This window comes from Mauremys reevesii, linkage group 25 (genome assembly GCF_016161935.1).
Source record: "Mauremys reevesii isolate NIE-2019 linkage group 25, ASM1616193v1, whole genome shotgun sequence".
NCBI lineage: Eukaryota > Metazoa > Chordata > Testudines > Geoemydidae > Mauremys > Mauremys reevesii.
This window is the reverse complement of record NC_052647.1, coordinates 10482949-10504610: the sequence shown is the minus strand read 5'-3', so window position 1 is coordinate 10504610 and position 21662 is coordinate 10482949. Positions and strand designations below refer to the sequence as shown.

General features: G+C 62.8%; 1 protein-coding gene across 3 annotated transcripts; it reads right to left on the bottom strand.

Moving 5' to 3' along the window:
• Nucleotides 1-11718: 11718 nt before the first annotated feature.
• FARSA (phenylalanyl-tRNA synthetase subunit alpha) lies at nucleotides 11719-21603 on the bottom strand. Of its 3 annotated transcripts, XM_039514260.1 has the most exons (14): nucleotides 21008-21410; nucleotides 19117-19254; nucleotides 18666-18764; nucleotides 18177-18295; nucleotides 17441-17533; nucleotides 16059-16187; nucleotides 15399-15514; nucleotides 14938-15022; nucleotides 14366-14465; nucleotides 14068-14236; nucleotides 13606-13683; nucleotides 12750-12864; nucleotides 12090-12200; nucleotides 11719-12042 (listed from the first exon to the last, which is right to left on the bottom strand). In XM_039514260.1, the coding sequence occupies exons 1-13, from the start codon at nucleotides 21368-21370 to the stop codon at nucleotides 12095-12097; spliced, it is 1710 nt and encodes a 569-aa protein (XP_039370194.1). In that variant the 5' UTR covers nucleotides 21371-21410; the 3' UTR covers nucleotides 11719-12042; nucleotides 12090-12094. The 3 variants fall into 3 exon arrangements, with proteins under 3 accessions (XP_039370194.1, XP_039370196.1, XP_039370195.1); XM_039514262.1 differs by lacking the exons at nucleotides 11719-12042; nucleotides 21008-21410 and adding an exon at nucleotides 21553-21603 and having other exon boundaries at nucleotides 12052-12200; XM_039514261.1 differs by lacking the exon at nucleotides 11719-12042 and having other exon boundaries at nucleotides 12052-12200; nucleotides 21044-21225.
• Between the last annotated feature and the right edge of the window lie 59 nt (nucleotides 21604-21662).

The following is a 21662-nucleotide window of genomic DNA, read 5'->3' as shown; positions in this document are numbered from 1 at the left end:
GACAATTTGGTTGTCTCCATATTCTGAGGCTGTGCTGGGCCCTCTAAATTACCATGTCTTTGAGGCTGCTCTATTTTATGCTCTGCTGCCAGTGGCCCCCCAATGGGCCTGCATTCTGGAGCCATTTCTACCCACCTTAAGCCTCCTTTATGCTACCGTTATCAATGTGACTGAGAATCGAGCACACTGAATGGCCACGCAGGCATCATGCTTGCTGGAGGATTCTCTGCAGCTTGAGGTCTTCAAAGCGCAATTTGGGGACTTCAATAACTCAGACATAGGCTAGGGGTTTGTTATAGACGTGGATGGGTGAGATTCTGTGGCCTGCGTTGTGCAGGAGGTCAGACTAGATGATCATAATGGTCCCTTCTGACCTTAAAGTCTATGAGTCTGAGTCTATGCTATCTACACACAAGTGGACATCTGAACAAAAGACTTGTCAGTTCCTGGCTCCTCTCTTGTTAAGGGTAGTCCATCCTCAGTTCCACACAGGAAGTCCCTGTCCAGGAATAACCATTTCAGATTGATCAAAGATCCAGTATTTAAGACCAGGGGATGCCTCACACGTATGTGTCATTGCCTTCATTTCCGTTTGCCTGATGACTTCACTTCTAATAAGAATAATTTAAAAAACAGTCCATTGAAGAAGGCTGGGATTTCCAAATAGGTGTTTAGACCCCACTGGAATTCAATAGGAGGCTGGTGCCATGTTCCAATATGGCAACTCAGGCCTGGTCTACACAAAAAAATTAGATTGACCTAGTTACGTCGCTCAGGGCTGTGAAAACAATTGTGCCCGAGGTGCCATACTTAGGTCAACCTAACCCCCAGTGTAGACAGAATGTAGAATTCTTCCCTTGACCTAGATACCACCTCTCAGAATGGTGGACTAATTACGTTGATGGAGAAAAAGCCTGGTGCCAATGTGGTGCTTGTAGTGTAGTCAACAGCCTCAGAAAATCTCCACAAAGTCCAGCTGTTTTAAGGAAGCAGGTGTCCTGGCAGCTTTAACAGTCCTAGGGAGGAGGGACTCAACAAGAACATAAGGCAGCAAGAGGACTAGTAACGTTTATTGTCTTTCTGACCATAAAATAGACACTTCCCCCGGCCTTATCTGACAGCTCATCTCACTCCAGGGATCGTTGGACAAGAAGGGAACATTTTGTAAACAAACGTTTTGTGGCAAATATCGAATTTCACAGGTTTGGGATTGAGAAGTTCAGCGTGATCCCTGCTCAGTAAGAACTTGTGAATGGTTCCCATCTGGGATTTGGGTGATATCACAGGCTAGTTCTTCCAGCTGGTGTTATTTTCACACTTGTAATCCATTGGTGCCTGGAATAGCAGCATCTTCCACCTCACGAAACCAGGCTTGGTGGTTGGTTGCTTTTTCCCCCTTCCCAGAGAGGATTTAAGATCTGGAAACTGTGCCACTTCAAGAAAGAAAAATCCACTCCGCCTGCATGCCCGGGCCACAAGGAATAAGCTGAAACTGACCCTGGAGGAACAGAGCACTAGGAATGCAGCAAACTGAGGGTGGGATGGCAGCGTGGTAATCTTGGTGATGGAGGCCAGGGCATCTGAGCCAAGCGTTGGCGGAGAGGGGAGCTTCGAGGCGTGGGATTTGGGGGTGTTTGGATCAGGCCTTTCTCTTAGGCCATTTCAAAGTTGACAGCAGTGCTGCTGTGGCTAACTGGGCTCCATGCAAATGGGTTTAGCGACCAAGGCAGGAGTGATGAGTGACCGACCAGACTGAGGCCCTGTTTTGTCTCACAGGGCCATGCAATCGGCTTGCTCAGCAGAACTGGATGGGGAAGTACCTTGCTGCCAGTTCCGATCCCCCCACCTGCCTTAGTCACTTCTCACAGCATTGACGGGGATACGTCGCAATCAGCTCCCCTTGAGCCGTTGGCTCTGCATGGAATTCTGCCCCCTTCCTGCCCAACACTAGAGTCTGAGTGAAAGGGGGGCTCACACCACTTTAGACATCACTTCTGTAGCTGGATGACCGTATACACATCAAGATCTGTCTCGCTCTCTCTGCCCCCTCTGCTCTCCAGCACCTCAACCCCCTTGCTAGCCCAGGCACTCAACAGACTCGGCCCAAATCTGAAGGAGAAAGATTCAAGTTTAGAGGCACCTCCCACCAGCTCCTTTCTGGAACATGTCAAGTTCAGCAGGTGTTTATTTCCCACACGTCAAGTATATCAGGGCTAATGCCCTGTGTGTGGGGACCCAGATCGGAAGCTTCTCTTCTGAGCCCGGCATCTGTGCAGGGAGCAGCAGGGTGATATTTATAGCAGTGGAGGTGCCAGCATCTGATGTCTCAGCTTCTCACCTTGTCACCTACATACCATTAGCAGCACTGCAGAGCCAGGTCGCTTTGACAAGAAGGCCGGTTCCCTTGCGGTTCAGGCTGCTGGACTCAGATCAGATCCATCTGATTAGCTAGTCCATTGCCTTCCGGTCGACCCAAGATTGCTCTCTCATATGCCCCACTCCTTTATCTGCAGGGAATTCTGCCGTCGCTCTGCAGTGTCCCTGGTGGCAAAGGCTTGGGCTACACTTCAAAGTGGTGATAGCGATGCTGTGTCAGTCAGGGTGGGAAAAAAACACCCAATGTAGCTTTGCCATCAAAGCCATCAGTATAGATGCAGCTGTGTTGACGGAAGAGGCTTTCTGCCGAGACAGATAGCTAACAGTGTTCAGGGTGGTGGTCCCACACCAACAGAAAAACTTGTATTGGTCTAGGTTGCGTCTACACCAGAGGGCTGTGCCGGCATAGCTATGCCAGTATGGGCTCCGTAGTGTAGACGCACCTGAAGAAGAGCCAAGACACGACTGTGAGGAACACAAAGGGGATTGACTGATTTATTTTCAACTGAGGCTGCTGGACAGAGCCGACCCTGTGGTTCCCTCTGTCTCTTTAGTGTCTCTGTCTCTCTTTCACCTCCATTTCATCCGACCTCCTGCGGTTTCCCTGTTTTCTTCCCTCTCACTTTCTTCGGGACAGTTCGCCACTGTGGGAATCGCTGTTGGGTGGAATTTGCTGAACCTTGGTAGCCAGAATGCACCCGAGTGAATCGGCAGTGAAAACCCTCCCACAGCCCACTGGGCCCTGCCCTGTCAAATCCCTACATCAGCCAGAGCTCCAGGATCAGGCCCCTGCTTCATCGTGTGCTGGATCACGTTAGCTCCCACGTCTCCGCCAGGAGAGCTCCATGCCGCCAGGCCTGCAGAGAGAGGCGCTGACGCTGCCTCGTTAACACCCCTCTGCTCTTCGCACTCCCAGCTCGTCATCTGCCTGAGCAGCCCGAGGGGGGAAGCAGGAGGAATGGTGAAGTGAGGAAGAACAGCAGGGGCCCATCCTGTGCCCGCAACTGCCCTGGCCTCACAGATTGCCCTGGGAGATTGCCGTCCCCGCCTTCGCAGCCTCCGTGTCCCCAGTCAGAGAGGACAGAGGCTTCTTACTGCTCCCAGCTGGAAATTGTGCTCTGGAGCTAGTGATCCCAGCTTCACCCACCATCCCCTCCTGGGGAAGGGCTGGAGATGGAAACCTGCCCACACTGGGTTCTGCCCGTGCAGCAACTCCCAAATTCAGCTCATCATAGGAAGGCAAGTCTGGAAATTATCCCACGCACCTATAGTCTCACGGTATGTGTTTTACTGTTGTGCCTCAGGCCCCACTCCGAGTCCAGGGCCGCACTGTGCTGGGCGCACACCGTCTCAGTAGACACCGAGTGGGAGGGGAAACTGAGGAACAGATTTGCTCAAGGTCAGACAGCAGGGCGGGAAATAGAACCCAGGAGTCCTGAGTCCTCGTGCAGTGCCCTAGCCAATAAACCAGGCTGCCTCTTAGACCTGCTTATCCCGTCCCCTTCACTGGAATGGGGGTGGGAGGGCGGCGCTAGCAGGCTTCGCAGATCTCAGTCTTTCATTACGATAAATAATGAAGGGTCTTAGGGTTGCAAAGAAAACTCCCAGACCACGACTCCCACGGCTAGCTGACTCGAATGGCGGCTAGACAGCCAGAAACTGTAGCTGTGCAGTCAAAGAGCTGCCGCGCTACACCTCAGAAGTGGCTGCATTTCACTGCTGTGTGAGTGAGCCCCTGTATAAACAGCTGCCATGTTCCACCCCAGAGGTGGCTGCATTTCCGTGGTGGGCAAGTGATCCCTGTACTTGTTAGCGTTTGAACAGCAGTTTCAGAGCACAACGCACGCTGCTAACCTTTGGCCTGAGTGAGGGATCCCGTTTCACTATAATGTATTTTACCTTATAGTTACAACAGACCTTGGGGGGAACCTGCCTCATTTTCATCACTTCATCTAACGCAGCCGCGCCTCGGGGTGGAAGGCGATCGCAGCAGTTTGGAGCTGGATGTGAGGAAGAAAGGTATGGAACAGAAACTACCAAGGGCCTTTAGGAAAGCAGGATTTAACGATTCCCCAGCCTGGAGTCTGTCTGTGCTCTGACAGGGCCGTTCACTGGCTAAGAACAGCCCGCTCAGGACCTTGTATGAACTGGTGATAGAACTCAGGAGTCCTGACCCCAAGCGCTCCCCCCCCTGCTCTAACCACTAGTCCTCGCTCCCCTCCCCAGGCCCGGAATACAACCCAGGCGTCCTGGCTCCCAGCCCTCCTGCTCTAACCACTAGTCCTCGCTCCCCTCCCCAGGCCCAGAATACAACCCAGGCATCCTGGCTCCCAGCCCTCCTGCTCTAACCACTAGTCCTCGCTCCCCTCCCCAGGCCCAGAATACAACCCAGGCGTCCTGGCTCCCAGCCCTCCTGCTCCAACCACTAGTCCTCGCTCCCCTCCCCAGGCCCAGAATACAACCCAGGAGTCTCGACTCCCAGCCCTCCTGCTCTAACCACTAGTTCTCGCTCCCCTCCCCAGGCCCAGAATACAACCCAGGAGTCAGAGTCCTGTGGCACTTTACAGACTAACAGAATAATAAGGTGCCACAGGACTCTCTGTCACTTTGTACAGATCCAGCCTAACACGGGGCTCCCCCTCTGATACTTCAACCCAGGAGTCCTGGCTCCCAGCCCTCCTGCTCTAACCACTAGTCTCCGCTCCCCTCCCAGAGCTGGAAGTAGAGGCCAGGTGTCCGGAGCAGAACTTCACACAACAAACCCCCCAGCCGAGGTCTCCCCTTTGCAATGCCCCCTAGTGAACAGTCCCAGGCAGCCAATCCCCCACCGCCCTGGTCATGACATCACTGAGTGGGTGGAGCGTCTCCCTGACCGCTCCCCTCCAGCTGGCTGCTCTGAGCGCTCCAGAGGGTCCGACCCTGCCTGCTCGCTCCAGGGACTCCCAGCTCCCCGCCGCCCGGGCAGCGCTCCCGGCTGGCCCTGGCCCTGGCCCTGGCCCATCCACCACCTGGGGAAGCCACCAAGTGGGAACAGATGCACCATCAAGCAACAGGGCAGACGGAATCCACGCAGCCCGGGTGAGAAAGGGGAGCAGGGTCTAGTGGTTAGTGCACTGGGAGCCAGGACTCCTGGGTTCTATCCCTGGCTCTGGGAGGGGAGTAGGGTCTAGTGGTTAGTGCACTGGGCGCCAGGACTCCTGGGTTCTATCCCTGGCTCTGGGAGGGGAGTGGGGTCTAGTGGTTAGTGCACTGGGCGCCAGGACTCCTGGGTTCTATCCCTGGCTCTGGGAAGGGAGCAGGGTCTAGTGGTTAGTGTACTGGGAGCCAGCACTGCTGGGTGCTATCTCTGGTCCCAGGGGTGGGCTCAGAGCTGCAAGGGGCTCCTTGGAGTCAGGACTCCTACATCCTGTTCCTGTCCTCGGCGGTGGGGTCGCAGCAGATGGACAGTTAACCGGGGTTTGAGTCGAGAGCTCCCTGGATGTCCTCGCCCGGCAGCTGTCGCCCCTTCCCCTCTGCTGCCCCTGGCGTTAGCTCCATGCCCTGTGCCACGGGGGAGTTATTTTAAGCCTCATCAGTCTGTGACTCCTTAATAGGTTCTTTTACTTGGAAAGCTTAGGAGCAGTCTCAGCCTTCGGCAAAGCCCTTGGCTCCTAGCACAGACTGTTACGCAAAGGGAATTAGCCTGTCGTGCAGTGGGGATCCCCCAGCTCCTGGCCCTTCTGGGGGCTCCCCCTAGGGAGGGGCCCATTAACAGGGCAGGGAATTGACCCTTGAACTGACTCTGGCTCCAAGGTGGGGTCTGCGGCGCTGGCGAGTCACCAGATCTAGCCTGGGTGACTTTCTCGCTGGGAAGTTAGCGGCCCGGCTGCAGGACTGGCTGGGAGGGAGGGAGCCCTGGGCTGGGCTGAGGGCACAGTGCTCCCGTCCGGCCCTTATATCCTGGGCCTGCTCCAACACCCCTGTCGTTTGCTGGGCTCTGGGGCCTGCTCACCCCAGCCGAGAGGCGGAAGGGAAAGACGTGGAGTTGACCAAAAAAGTCAGAATAAGGGACAGTTCACGATGAGGCCCCAGCCGAAATCCAGGGAGTGCGACCCCCATGGTGCCAGGGGCTGCATGGATCCCCCAGCTGAGATCAGGGCCCCCCCCATGGTGCCAGGGGCTGCATGGATCGGCCCCATGGTGCCAGGTGCTGCATGGATCCCCGAGCTGAGATCAGAACCCCCCCATGGTGCCAGGGGCTGCATGGATCCCCCAGCTGAGATCGGGGCCCCCCCCCATGGTGCCAGGGGCTGCATGGATCCCCCAGCTGAGATCGGGGCCCCCCCATGGTGCCAGGGGCTGCATGGATCCCCCAGCTGAGATCGGGGCCCCCCCATGGTGCCAGGGGCTGCATGGATCCCCCAGCTGAGATCAGGGCCCCCCCCCCATGGTGCCAGGGGCTGCAGATGTGGTGGGAGACAGTCCCTGCCCCGAACCCAGCTGGGCCTGTTCTCCCTGCTTTGCAGACGCCCGGAGCAGAGGCTGCTTCGCCCGCGGGGTGTGTGCAGACGCAGGGCTCAGCCCTGAACCCCGCTGGCAGCCAGGCCCACCACTGAACTGACCCTGCCTGCGTGGGCCGAGCCCTGAGCCCCCCGACGCTTAGCACAGCTCTGGGGTGGGGGGTCCCACGGCCCCATGGCAGCCCTGGGCGGGTGGTAACGCGGCCGTAGCTGGCGTCAGGGTCGGGGGCAGGAGAGCTGCACGAAGAGGGAGCTGTGAGCTCCCCGCTGCGGAGACAAGCTGGGCGCTGCGACCCCGAAATGCCCCCGGAGGCAGATAACCAGCCCCCCACTGTGGGGTGGTCGGACGAGCTCAGGGTTGGGAGCCCGGGGGTTGGCACCTGCCGGCGACTCCCTCCTGAGAAGGCCCAAGGGGGCAGCTCCAGAGCGGGCAGAGCCTGGCACAGCCAGATGGGTGCACTTAATGGGGGAGGGGCCCTGCCCGGATCGGAGCCACGTTTGGGAGAGGTTTGGGGGGGGCAGGGCTGGGCCGGTCTCTCCCTTGGCTCCCCCAGGATGGCTGGGGAGGGGCAGGCAGGTGGAAGCAGCGCCTGGAGGAGGGTCCCACCGGCGGCCTGGCGCGGGCTCTGGGCCCATTTCCCCCGTCAGTAAAGTGAGGGTAACGGCTCCGCCTTGGCGGATTAGCTCCTGAGCTCTCCCTCTGCATGTGGGCAGCACCCGGCCTAATGGGGTCCCCACTCTCGGGGGGGGCTCTCTGTGGCCCCCGGCCCAGTGGGGGCCCTGATCTCAGGGGTCTATCTGGCCCCCAGCATCATGGGGACCCCAGTCTTGGGATCGGGTCTGTGCAGCCCCTGGCACAACAGGGTCTGACCCTCGCTGAGGACTCAAATTCGCCCCTTCAGCTCCCAATGGGCAAACCCTGCCCCACTGCAGGAGTGAGCTTCCCCTCTGAGCCACCCCCACCCCCCGGAGCCGCCCGCCGCTGCCCCCCATTGCTCTGTGGCTAACCAGCCGCTCGGGGGGGGGGGGGGACAGGTCAGGCCTGAGCCCAGACCCGCACACCTGGCCGCAGGGGAAGCCTGCGGGAGGCGGGGGAGCGCTGTGGGGAACGGTCCCGCTGGGGCTGGCCAGGGCAGAGGGGTCAGGAACCAGGGCGATTCCCCAGCTCCGCCTGCTCATGAGACCAAGATCCAGAGCACAGGGAAAATGACAAAGGGTCTGGGCCAGCAAGCGCAGGGTTAAACTCTGCCTGCTCCACACCAGCCCAAGCTGCAGCCCCCTCCCTCCGTTCACCTGCCCCCAGGGTGGGTGGGGGAAGCAGGCCCAGTGGTTATAGCAAAGCCTGTGGAATCGGGATACGTGGGCTTGACCACCTTGTCAGAGCAGGGGAGTAGGAGCCAGGACTCCTGGGTCCTATTCCCAGCTCCAGCAGGGCGGGGGGAAATGGACTGGGGGTCAGGACTCCTGGGTTCTTACCCCACCTCTGGGAAGGGAGGGTGGTCTAGTGGTTAGACGTGGAGCAGCAGGACTCCTGGGTTCTTAGCCTGGAAGTTGTACAATAAAGCAGGAGGGGAGTAGGGTCAAGTGGTTAGAACAGAGGCCAGGGAGCCAGGACTCCTGGGTTCCATCCCCAGCTCTGGGAGGGGACTGGGAGCTAGTGGGGGAGGGCTGGGAGCCAGGACTCCTGGGTTCCATCCCCAGCTCTGGGAGGGGACTGGGAGCTAGTGGGGGAGGGCTGGGAGCCAGGACTCCTGGGTTCCATCCCCAGCTCTGGGAGGGGACTGGGAGCTAGTGGGGGAGGGCTGGGAGCCAGGACTCCTGGGTTCTATCCCTGGCTCTGGCAGGGAGTGATGTGAAGTGCTTAGAGCAGCGGACAGGGTGCCAGGACTCCTGGGTTCTCATCCCACCTCCTTGAAGGGAGTGTGGGCTAGTGGTTAGTGGGGCCAGGTCTGGGTTTTTCTCCCCGAAGCAGGAGGTTGCGCAGTGTAGCAGATAGGGAGGGGGTAGGAGGCAGGATTCTGGGGTTCGATTCCCAGCCATCAAGCCCCACCCCTTGCCTCAGTTTCCCCATCCACAGCAGGGATAACGAGACCTTTGTCCCCATGCTGCAGGCCGTCTCCATCCGCCCCGAAGCTCCCGCCCCAGGCGTCTGGGCGCCTCCCGGCCAGGGCATGGAAGCCGTGTCCGCCCTGCAGCTCGTGAACCTAACCAGCCTCAATCGCACCGAGCCGCTGGGGCTCCTCTCCCAGCACTCGCCCGCCGACGAGCAGCCCCTGTACAGCGAGTACAAGCCGCCCGTCCGCGCCCTCATCCCCCTGCCCAAGGCCGTGCTCTACCTCCTCATGGCCGCCCTGGTGGTGGTGGGCGTGGCCTACGCCATCGTGGGCCACCTCATCAAGGACCTGGCCCATGACCTCGTAGGTGAGTGGGGGCAGGAGAGACGGTAAATCCGGGGCGGAGCCCTGCCCCTGCCCCGCTGGCGCTGGGGGGTGTTAAACAGCAGCCACATCCCACCCCAGAGGTGGCTGCGCAGCAGCAGGGGGACTCCTGTGTCACAACCCCTCCGATCTAGCGCTTCCCTCAGGCAGCCCCTGCGCGCTGCCAGGGCGGCATTAGCCCCATTTCCCAGAAGGGCAAAGCGAGGCCCAGCGCAGGGCTGGTGAAGGGGAGACGATAACCCACCGCCGCAAGCTGGAGCTGGGGCGGCGAGAGCTGTCGCACGGACAAGCGCCGGTGTGGACAGTGCTGGCAGCGGGGCGGGGGGGCGGTTTCACACCCGGAAAAACCACCAGCCGAGTTTCCAAAAGCTGCCGTTAAAACTTCGAGTTTTTAAAAACTTGAAAACCGGGGGGGGGGAAGCGGGGGGGAGAAATGGAGGCTTTTAGGTTTCAAATCCCACCCCCCACCCCCCAGAAAGTCTTCTGCAGCCAGGCGGGCTGATTACAAGAGCTCAAAGCCGGGGGATGGGCCATGGAGAAGGAGCCCCCGCTCCTCGTGCTGGGAGCCTCCCCCCATTTCTGCCCCCACTCTGGGGAGAGAAGAGTCCTTCTCCCTGGGACGGGGGCCCAGGCACCCCCAAGCAGCTCAGGGCTATGACCCAGGGGACCCCCCAACAGGCTCAGAACAGTCCAAGCTGCCCCCTGCACGGGTGGAGGCGGCAGCTATAAAGACACTTGGAGAACTGTGCTCCTAGGCCCCCGCTCTAACCACTAGCCCCCACTCCCCTCCCAGAGCCAGGCTAGAACCCAAGAGTCCTAAATAGGAGCAGGATTCCCCTCCTCTGTTCCCAGCTCTGAGTGCCTCAGTCTGCAGCTCTGTGTGGGGAAACTAAGAGCGCCTGAGAGGCTGAGTGCAGTGGCACAGGGTGGAGGTGGGGGGCAGGGAGACGTCCCCCCCCTCACTGCTGTCCCCTCTCCCCCCCAGACTGGCTGCTGGGGCCACAGCCCGACAAGGAGAACGACTCGGACGCCGCGCCCCCGCCCCCCCCAGGGTTCCACCGTGCGCAGCACCCCACGGCCGAGCCCCACAGCCCCGGCGAGGTGCACATCATACTGCAGGGGGGGGCCCAGCCCACGTAGGGCAGCCCCCCCCCAGCCATGGACAGGAGGGGCTGAGCCGGCGGGTGCACCCAGAGACCAGCCCAACACGCCGCGGGGCCCACGGACGGTGCCTGAGGGCAGGCAGGGACCCCGCCGTGGCCATCGGGGGGGACGGCCGTTCGCCCCCAGCCCCCTCTCTTCTGCCGCTTTGGGGCCTCGCCGACGCCAGCGCCCCGGCTGGGGGAGCTTCAGGGGCTGGTGAGCCCCCCCCAGCCAAGCTTCCTGCTGGCGCTGCAGCTATAACCCACCCCCCAGGGGGCGGGTCTGTGCTGGGGGGGTGAGCAAGGCGAGGCCTGGCGAAGGGAAGGGAAGGGCAGGTGCTGAGTGGGGGGCACAGCGGGGGCCATTTCCCTCAGCCAGAAGCCCCCCTGCACCCAGGGATGGGGGGCACTTGGCTCTGGCCACGGCCCCTGCCCTGAGGCACCTGTGGGGAGGGGCCCCCCGGGGCTCAGGCAGCACCAGGGACGGATCCGGTTGTCAAATAAAATATTGACTCTGAAAATGGCCCTGGCTCTGGCCACTGGTTCACACAGCCCTGAGCCCCACGCGCCGGGGGAGGGGGGTGTCTTGATAGAGTCCTGGGGTTGGCCCCCCTCACTTCCGACCTGCAGCCCCTGCTAGCCCAGCCCTGCCCCCCCACCCCCTCCGGATCTGCCCGTGCCCCTCACTCCCGCCCTGCAGCCCCTGTTCGCCCAGCCTTGCCCCCCACCCCCAGCTCTGCTGGCGCCCCTCACTCCCGACCCACAGCCCCTGCTAGCCCAGCCCTGAGGCTGAGATTTCACTCCCATTCCCCCCCCATCCAGGCACTGCAGAGGAAGGGGCCCCATGGGGCTCCCTGCAGCTCTGTGCTCCCCCCACCCCCATTTGAACAAAGGCCCCAGCACCCACCCCAGGCAGGGGGTGGGGGGGGTCAGGAAATCACCCCCCCCGAACATGCTGCCCCTGCCTTTGCAGCTGTGGGGCAGGCCCTGCCCCCAGCATGTGGGGGGCAGTCACCCCACGTACAAATAGAGCTGGGAGGGAGAGCACCCAGGCCCCTGCACTAACCCCTACACCCCACTGCCCGCCCACAGCCAGGGGAGAACCTGGCATCTGGACTCCCACCCGCACCAGGCCCCTGAGCCAGGAACAGGACCCAGGAGTCCTCCCCGCCCCCCCCAGAGCCCCCAGCCGGCCGGAAGGAGCGCGCGCCCTGGGAAGGTGGCCCCGCCCCCCCCCCAACCCAAACAGAGCCGAGGCGCCAGCCCAGACACCAGCCCTTTATTGGGGCGCCACAGGCTGCAGGCGCCGGCCCGGGCCGCTCGGCCGCGTCCCCCAGCGGGGAGGGCGGAGCAGGGGCCTGGACGGAAGGGGGCCGGGGGTGCCCTGCCAGCCGTCTGCCCAGAAGGGGGAGCCCCCGGAGCCGACACTAATAGCTATGGGGCGGGGCCGGTGCCTACGCATCCAGACGGCAGAGGGGGCCGGGGGCAGAGGGGGCCGGCCCATAAGCGTCCAGGCGGCAGAGGGGGCCGGGGGGGGCCGGCGCCTACGCGTCCAGGCGGCAGAGGGGGCCGGGGGCAGAGGGGGCCAGTGCCTCCGCGTCCAGGGGGCACAGGGGGCCGGGGGCAGAGGGGCCGGCGCCTACGCGTCCAGGCGGCAGAGGGGGCCATCGTACACCATCTGCAGGTTCACCTTGTGCCCGACCAGCTCCCGGATGTTGTTGATGCCGTATTTGATCATGGTGGGGCTGGAGGAGAAGGCAGGTGTGAGGGGGGGGTGTGGCCCTGCTGCTGACCCCCCGTGAGGGACCCTCCGCCGGGCAGCCAAGGGCACAGGCCGAGCACGTCCCCAACCCCAGGAGAGGTGAGATCCCTCACCCAAGCTCTGCCCGTGCCCCTCACTCCCGACCTGCAGCCCCTGCTAGCCCAGCCCTGCCCCCCCCCCAGCTCTGCCGGTGCCCCTCAGTCCCCATCCAGAGATCTAGGCTGTTGCTGGCCCCAAGTCACCCCAGCTGAGGGGCACTGGGCCCCAGAGCTCCGCCGGGGCTGTGCAGATGCCCCCTCCATGTTGTTACTATCTATGGGCAGTGCCGGGCGCCAGGTGGGCACAGGGAGAGGAGTTGGGAGCTGCCCTGTAGCCGTGGCACACACTGGGGGTCTCCATCCCCTTCCCAGCATGGCCAGCCCTATGCTCCCCACATTAGCAGGAGCTGCAAGGGGCCCTGACTGCCCCCGCTGCCCCCTCAAAGCCGCCCGTGAGCGCATGTGCCCACCCCCACCCCCCGCGTCCTCCTCACCGCTCCAGAGAGAGACCCCAGGCGATGACCGACACGCCCTCCGGCAGCCCCATCGGCAGCAGCATCTCCGGGCGGAAGATCCCCGAATTACCCACCTCCACCCACTTCTGGAGCCCTGCAACGGGAAGGGAGATGGCAGGTCGGTCAGTCCCGCTCGAGGCCCTTTGAGCAGGGCGATGGAGCCGGGGGAGAGACGCTCCCGGGCCGCTCGGTCAGTCCTGGTCGGGCCCTGCGAGGAGGGCGATGGAGCCGGGGGAGAGACGCTCCCGGGCCGCTTGGTTAGTCCTGGTCGGCCCCCCGAGCAGGGCGCTGGAGCCGGGGGAGAGAGACTCCCGGGCTGCTCGGTTAGTCCCAGCCGGGCCCCCCGAGCAGGGCGCTGGAGCCGGAGGAGAGACGCTCCCGGGTATCTAGAGAAGCTATTGGAGCAGACGGTTCTGTTCTGAGTGGGATCCATGGGGCCGGGCTGCCAGCCCAGCCCCCACCCCAAACCCTGACCCCTTTGTCCCTGTGGGATTGGATGTGGGGGGCTGAGCCTGGGGATCCCTGGGGTGGCTGCTGCCGCTGGGCCAGGCACGGATGTGCAGGGCGCGTCTGTGGAGAGCAGTAGACCCCCCCTGCTGACCACGGGCCTCTCGCCGCCCAGGGCCAGTTTGTGTGGTTCAGGATCGGGGCCGGAGACGCTGCAGCCGGCACCACGGCTCGGCCCGGCTGGGGGGCCGGAGACGCTGCAGCCGGCACCACGGCTCGGCCCGGCTGGTGGGCTCATGCCACCCCACCTGCAGCTCTCTCCCCCGAGACCCCCGCAGCTGGCAGGAGAAGGGGCTGATCCAGCTGCAAGGGGCTGGCGCCCCCTCACCTCGGTGGTAGCTGAACACCTCCATGCTGGGCTCCGTGTAGGGGTTGTAGGCCGGCTTGAAACGCAGCTGGCTGATCCCTGCCGAGAGACGGGCCAGTGAGAGCCTGCGGCCTGCCGGGCCCCCCACGGCCCTGCCCGGGCCCCCCACAGCCACCCACACCCTACTTGGGCCCCCCACAGCCACCCCACACCCTCGCCGGGCCCCCCACAGCCACCCCACACCCTCGCCGGGCCCTCCATCCTGCACCCACCCCACAGCCTGCCAGACCCCATGTCCCCTACTACATCCCCCCCCACACCTGGCCCCCTGCCAGGACCCTCCTCTGGTGCCTATTGGTGACAGCAGCTCAGCCCTGGGTTGGGCTTTGCCCAGGTACCGCTGAGTGCCCCCAAACGCCAGCCCCAGCCCCCTCCCAGGGACCCCCATCCTGCCGGCTTTCCCGGAGCTCTGGCCCCCCGTACCCAGCTTGGTGAAGAACTCCCTGAGGGTGCCCATGAGGTCCCCCAGCGTCAGGCCGTAGTCGGCCACCACCCCCTCGATCTGGTGGAACTCGGCCAGGTGGGTGGCGTCCAGCGTCTCGTTCCGGAAGACCCGGTCAATGGAGAAATACTTGGCTGGGGTGAACTTCTCCTGGGGGGGCAGGGAAGAGAGGTGTCAGTCACAGCCCCAGCCCAGCCCCTGGAGCCCCAGCCACTGGGGGCAGCGGAGCTCTGCCCCCTACCCGGGGGGCGGCAGAAGGGGAGCCGTGGCACCTCCCACCTGCTGGGCCAGCCGGTAGAGCATGCGGGCGCTGACGGCCGTGGTGTGCGTCCGCAGGATGTTCTTCCGCGCCTCCTCCAGCTTCCAGTCGTATTTGTACCTGGGGGGGGGAGAGCCGGGACACACTGGGCCTGGGCAGGGAGGGCCCCCCATGGCACCAGGCTGCAGGGGACACATCGCTGGGGGAATGGGCCCCCCCACCCTACAGTCCCCCAATGCAGGCGAGCTCCCAGCTGAACTTTGTGAATCCAGGCGCCGAAGGGTTAAGCGGTGCCCGAGGAACAGAGGCAGGTGCCACAGGCAGCCAAAGGGGGGGGGGGGGGGGGAAGCTGGCCCAGCCCAAAGCAGCAGCCTAGAGTGGAGAGGCCCCGAATCCCATTCCCTGCCCCCCTAAGCCAGGCACCCCCCCAGCCTGGGCTGGATCAGAGCCAGTGTCCCCATTCCCCACCCCCCTGAGCCAGCCAGTCCCTGCAGCCCTGGGGCCAGTTCGGAGCCAGCGCCCCCAAGTGGGGCAAGGCCCCGTGTCCCATCTTCCCCCCGCCCCCCCAAGCCGGCCAGCGGGGGACGCTCACCCCTGGGAGCCGTAGCCTCCTTGCGAGTGGATCTTCTTCACTCTCTTCAGATAGTCCATGGGGAAGTCCGTGGCTTCGGCAGGATCTGGGGAATCCAGGAGGCACAAAGGGGGCTGGAGTGACTCCCCCTGAGCCACCAGGGAACCGGGGATGCTGGAGGGTCTGGGAGGGGACCCAAGGGGCAGCAGAGGTGGCAAGTGGGGCTAATGTGGGTGAAAGATGCTGCACCCTCCCCCCAGCTAGATACCCCCCATTTCGCCACAGGGCTGGGTGAGCGTCCGGCCCCTCACGCACCCCAGCCCGGGGGGGTTGAGACTCCGTGCGCTCCCCACAGCGCCTCTGCCAGCGCCGCTGAGATAAGGAGCCCTGGCCGGGTAGGAGTCCCTGCAAGCTGGCACAGGAGCCAGCCCTGGGGTGCAGGCGGCGCCCCCTAGAGGCAGCAGGGGCTGGGGACGACTGACCCTGCAGGAAGAAGGTGTCGTGCTGGTCGCGGGCCGGGTGCTGCTGCGGCTGGAAGAGGGCGTCGAAGTTCCAGAAGGAGCTCTCGATGAAGTTATTGGTGGGCATCTCTGTGAACCTGAGCGAGACACGGGATCAGTGAGCGCCCCCCGCTCCGGAGCGCGCAGGGCAGGCCTGGCCCCGTGCGGGCACTGCCACCCCTCGGCAGGGGCACAAGGGCCCTGGATGGTGAGAGGAGACGTCACAAGAGGAGCCCAGAGCAGCTTCCACGCGCACCCCCCCCCCGGGGGGTGGCACCAGGCAGCACCACTGGGCACAGAGAGGGGGGTGACTTGCCCAAAGCTCCCCAGCAAAGGAACAGCTGAGCCGGGACTCGCTCTAACCCCTACACCCCCTCCCCTCCCGGAGCCATGGAGAGAACCCAGGAGTCCTGGCTTGCAACACTGGAGATCATGCTGAAGGGAACAGTGCCGGGCCGGGCTGGCTGGCACCTAGCGGGTGCTGTGGGCCCCTCCCGAAGCAGAGGGCTGGCACCAGGTGTGCAGCCCCTGGCCGGTACCCACCGCTGCAGGACACGCTCTGCATTCTGCACCACCGCCCCCGGGCAGACGCCCCAGGCCAATCGCCAGGGTAGGGGCTGAAGGGGCACACGCGCGACTCACCCCATCTCGAGGAAGATCTGCCTGAACTGGGTGCGGACCTTGAGCAGCGGGTGGAGGTGCCCGCTCTCGGGCATGATCCCCAGCGCCTCGAAGTTGTACGCCTTGAACTTCAGGTCACGCCACGAGCCGCTGTGGACGAAGGGTGGGGAGAGGTCACGGGGGCGAGCCCTGGGGAACTGACTGAGTGAGTAACAGGCCTTCTACCGCACCTTCCACCCAACCACAGCCACGGTGCCACTGAAATGCAGCCACCTCTGGGGTGGAGGGCAGCAGCAGCCAGCACGCAACAGTGGGGACAAGAGGACCCAGGCCACAGCCAACGTCCATGCAGGGCTTGTCTGACAGACCCACCAGGCTGAACCACATGGGTTTTGTACACCTACCAGTGCGGGGAGGGGGCCCCGGGGGATTTGAACGTGGAGGAAGAGCCCAGAGAATGGGGCCAAGTCGACATTTCAGCCGTAGCTGGAAGCGGGGAAAGAGGAAGCAGTGGGAGCTGCCGGGGCAGGAGGGAGGCAACTGTCCCAGCTGACGCCGGAGAATCGGGTGTCATCAGCTTCACACTCCCACCCCCAGCAAGCACAGAGCAGCCCCAGCTGCTTCCTGAGCCAACAGCCCCCACCCCCTCGCCAGGGGGGACACGAGCTCTGCCCGAGGCACTGTACCCCCCACGCCCACCTGCTCAGCCGCCCCATGGCCGCCGAGCCAGCGGGACCCCCGCCCCATGGGCCCTGCGGTACCGGCACGCCAAGCTGCTCAGGTGACACTAGCGTCCCCTCACCTCCTCGCCCCCTGCCCGCCCAGCAGCGACTTTAGTGCCTAGACATGGGGGAAGAGCGGAGGCTGCCAGGAAGTCGAGAGACTGGAGTTCAACAGTTGTTGGTTGTGGCTTGTTAACGTCACAGTCTCGGTGAGGTCGGTTCCAACGCCGTAAAACCCCATGTTCCACCCCCACCCAGAACCACACAAAGGTGGGTTTTTTGAGTGGCGTTGTGACCCCACACGCCAAGACAAAACGCCGCTCGCATCTGGCCCGAAGGGGAGGCTGGGTCTGTGGATTTGCGACCTGCCGTGCGGGGCCACACCCCCACTCAGCTGTGCGGCAGCCATAACCCCCCCCACAGTCCCTGCAACAATCTCGCAGCTCCCGCTGTTCTTACAGCCTCGTGCACAGCCTTTTCCCCAGCGTGCGAGCCCACTGGGGCGCCCCCGCCTGCCATCACAGAGGCCGCAGAGCCCTGCCAGGGCAGGGAGGCCCTGGCCGCCTGCAGAGGGATTCCAAAGGGCTACGTTTCCGGGTGCGCCGCGGCAGCTCCCCCACGTTCCTAGCGCAGCGCGGCCAGCAAGGCCGCCGGCTCTGACGGAGGCAGCGCGCGCCTCACCTGGCGAGCATCTCCGGAGTGAGGTCCGTCTCCTGCCTGGTGACCGTGGTGCTGAAGGCGCTGCCTTTCCGGATCCAGTAGGTCTTGATGACCCTGTACCCAAGAAGGGGGGAGGAGAGGTGACCCCAGCGGGAAGCCTAGCGCCGAAGATCATCGCTCGGGACTGGGGGAAGAGCACAGCAGAGCCAGGCAGCCCATTTGCCTAACGAACCACATCGGGCCCTTGGGACTTCTACTGGCCTTTAAAGGGGCGGCCCAGCTCACCTAGCCGACAGATCCCCGCGTGGCTCATTCCGTCTTCACCCAAGCCACCCTGCAGCCTGCACCCTGCGCGGGCTGCACCCACGCCGGCGGCTACAATCCACGAGCCAGGCCACAGCCGGCCCTCGGCAGGACTGGACGTCCCGGCTGGGGGCCCAGCACCAGGCTGGCTAAGCAGCACAGCCTGGGGGGAGCTGGGGGGCTGTCAGACACGGGGAGCTTCCCCACCACCACAGGACAGACCAGAAGCAGGGGCCTGGAGAGTGACTGGATTAGGGACTCTGCACAGACCCACCAGCTGCTGCCCTCTGGTGGGGAGAGGGGAATGTGCACCCCACAGGGACAATCAGACTCCCTGAGCACAGGGGAGCCCCAGCACCCCACATTACTGTTGGGGAGAATCCCTGACTCCCGACCATGCTGCAGCAGCAGAGGGATCCAAGCCAGGGAGGGGAAGGTGGGGGACTCAGCTCACACTTCCATCAGGAGTTTCCGCTTCTTCAGTTCATTCCTGTCTTTCTCCTCCAGGCTCTCAGCCTCTCCCTGCTGCACCAGCTGCAGCTTCTCCCGCACCGAGTCCTGCACGCTCTCCACCTGGGGGCCAGGAGGGCAGCAGTGAGCACCCCCCAGAGGCGCACAGCTGGGTGTGAGGACACCCCTGGGCGTGGGAGCATCCCCCATCCCCAGCAGGGCAAGGGAGCAGCCTCCACAGGTGCCCAGGCAGCCTGGCCCAGCAGCTCGAGCTGACAGCACCGCGCCATTCCCACTGGCAGAGGGTGGAATAACCTCGTACATTTCCCTAGTGCCTTTCCGCCCAGGGGTCCAACCGCCCGCCCGGCGCTCACCGCTCGACCTGCGAGAGCTAAAGGGTCTCTGCTCGGCCCAGGAGGGGAGATTCAAAGGGGGATTTGGGGCCCAGCCTGGAAATCTCCCTTCTGAGGAAGCCCCGCCACGGAACACTCACAGCCCGGAAGACGCGTGGACCCCCGTCCGCGTTCTTGTCCAGCCGCACCCACTTGTTGGACATGGCCTTGCTGAACCCCACTTTCCCACTCGGCAGTTTCTGCAACGAGACACAAGGGAGATTTCAGATCCAGGCGGAGCAGAAGAGAAACACCCCCAGGGAAAGGGGGGACGAGCAGAAATTCTGCCCTCCCAGCGCTCAGAGCTGTTTACAGACACTTGGTCAAGCATCACAAGGACCCTCCTGGGGAAGGCCAGAGTCATCCCAACTTTATAATGAAATCCAGGCTTCCTGATGCCCAGCCCCCACCCGCTCCGGTCTCTAGCCCCACTCCCCTCCCAGAGCCAGGAAGAGAACCCAGGAGTCCTGCCTCCCAGGCGGCAGAACGTAGAAGAACAGCGAAGTTCTGGCAGGAAGACGTGAGGCCTGGGGGATGGGAAGTCAGCCTCACCATCAGCTCGCTCTGGGGCAGCCCTTCGGCAGGGATGCTGTCAAAGACACGCGCCTCGTGGCTTCCCTCCTGGACGATCTCCTTCCCCTCGGGCGTCAGCTCCCAGCGTTTAGAGGATCGCTGCTCAGCCTCGATGACCTGAGGGGAGCACACAGGGGAGCTGTGAAGTACGGGGACCGTCACACTGGATCAGTCCCAAGGCCCAGTATCCTGTCTGACAGTGTTCAGTACCAAGGGCTTCAGAGGAAGTCACGAGAGCCACAGACCAGGCAGGGAGGGGTAATTTGCCCCCATGAAGGTCTCCTCCTGTTCCCTCCAAGATTGGGCAGCATGAGGAGTTTTTATCCCTTCTGGGACTCTTATTTTAGCATCAGCAATCACCCTTCAGGATATTTCTGCTATTCCGCTTTGAATCTTGCTGAGCTCTTGACAACAGCAACATCCTGCAGCAGGGAGTTCCACAGGTTATGTGTTTATCAAGTGAAAAATCTGCAGGACTTGCTGCCACCAGACATCGTTGAGACCAACAGAGCAAGCTTAAAAAGACAGTGAGTGATTATAGGGATACCATGGATACGCCAACAGCCACAGCTCAGCCTATCCAGGCCGGCCGGGACCTGGCACAACTCCATGGCTGTTCAAGCAGGGCAGGGTGAGAAGTGCAGAGAGGTCCTGCAAGGATCAAAGAGATACTAGGAATGACTGGGACAGGGACAAGGAGGATGGTTTTGGGGGGAGAGGATCAAGGAGGGATTTCAGAGGCAGTGGGTGTGTGGAAGGGTATCAGGGTCAAGAGAGATACAGTAACACCTCACTTAAAATCGTCCTGTTTCGTTGTTACGTTGCTGATCAATTAGGGAACATGCTTGTTTAAAGTTGTGCAATGCTCCCTTCTATCGTTTGGCAGCCGCCTGCTTTGTCCACTGCTTGCAGGACGCGCAGCCCGTTGCAGCTCGCTGGTGGGGGCTTGTAACCAGGGTGGACCGGCGTTGTCCCCCCCATCAGCTCCCCAGTCCCCTAAGTTCCCTGTGCTGTGGCCGCCCAGCAGTCTGGCAATCGGCAGTTCAGCCGTCCCTTTCCCGACTGCCATGTGCTGCTCCTGCCCCCTCCTTGGAGCTGCTCCCAGAAACTCCTGCTTGCTGTGCAGGGGGGGCTAATGTCCGACTGTGTCCCTCCCCCTCGCTCCTGCACCCCGCTTACCCCTTCTCCATATAGAGCAGGGAGGGGACACGGACTGGGCTGTCTCCCCTCCCTCGTGTTAGTGCTGCCTTGTGTGAGAGGCTACAGTAACAACAACGTGTTAAGCCTTGAGGGCTCAGCCGAGTGCAAGTTCATCATTTAGCAGCAAGGCATTTCCTGGGAAATATCCCTCCCTCTGACTCCACCACCTCAACCAAGCTTCACAATCGCCGGAGCTGTGAACAGTATCAAATTGTTCGCTTAAAACATATACTGTGTGTATATCTATAGAATAGATAGTTTTCTGTCTGGTGAAAAAAAATTCCCTGGAATCTACCCCCCTCATTTACATTCATTCTTATGGGGAAACTGGATTCACTTAACATTGTTTCGCTCAAAGTCGCATTTTTCAGGAACAAAACTACAGCGTGAAGTGAGGAGTTACTGTACAGGAGAAGGGACCTTTTGTAATGGGGGGGGGGGGGAGGAGACGCGGCTGTCCTGAAGGCCACCTCAACGTGCCCCCCCCCACCCCCATTCCCCTATGAGCCTCCCCTCCCCCCTGCTCCCCCTTGCCCTGCCCATCTGTCTGCCTCTCCTCAGGCTCGACAGTCCCCCCGGGACCCCCACTTCCACCTGGGACCCCCTCCCCCGAGACTCCCTCCCCTGGGACTCCCCACTGCCCCTCCCCCGGGACCCCCCCCGGCCCTACCTCCCCCAGCGCCTGCAGGCTCTTCACGGCCCCCACCAGCTGCTGGTGCTCCAGGCCCAGCGCCGCGGCCGCCTCCAGGCTGCCCAGGCCGCCGCCCCCCGCCCGCTCCAGCCGCTGCAGCAGCAGCTCAGCCAGCGCGGGCCCGTCCGTGGCCATGGCGGGGGACATCCCTGCCGGGGGGGCGGGGCGGGGAAAAACCGGGTGACCTCTAGCCCCGGAAGTGGTCGCGAAAAACACCCCCCCACACTTCCGGGAGTTTACCACGCGGTGGCCGCCATTTTTAGTGTGGCACAAAAGGGGCGGCCCAACCCGGGTGCCATTTTGGGCGTGGCAGGAATCGATCGACGAGCGGGCGGACGCCATGTTGAGTGTGGCAATAAGGGCAACATCGCGAGGGCCGCGTGGTGGCTGCCATCTTGAGTGTGGCATAAAAGGGAGCCCGCTAAAGCCCCGTCTCTGTCAGGTGCCATCTTGAGTGTGGCTAAATGGGAAGGAGGCAAATCCCAGTCGCCACCTTGCGAGGGGCATGAAGAAAAGCGTCTCACTGGCCGCCATCTTGAGTGTTGCAGCTGAGCCGCCATCTTGGGTGTGGCAGCGCCCCTCCCAGGAGGCCCCATCCCCATCTGTGGGGTGGGTGTGGGGCCTGGAGGGGGAA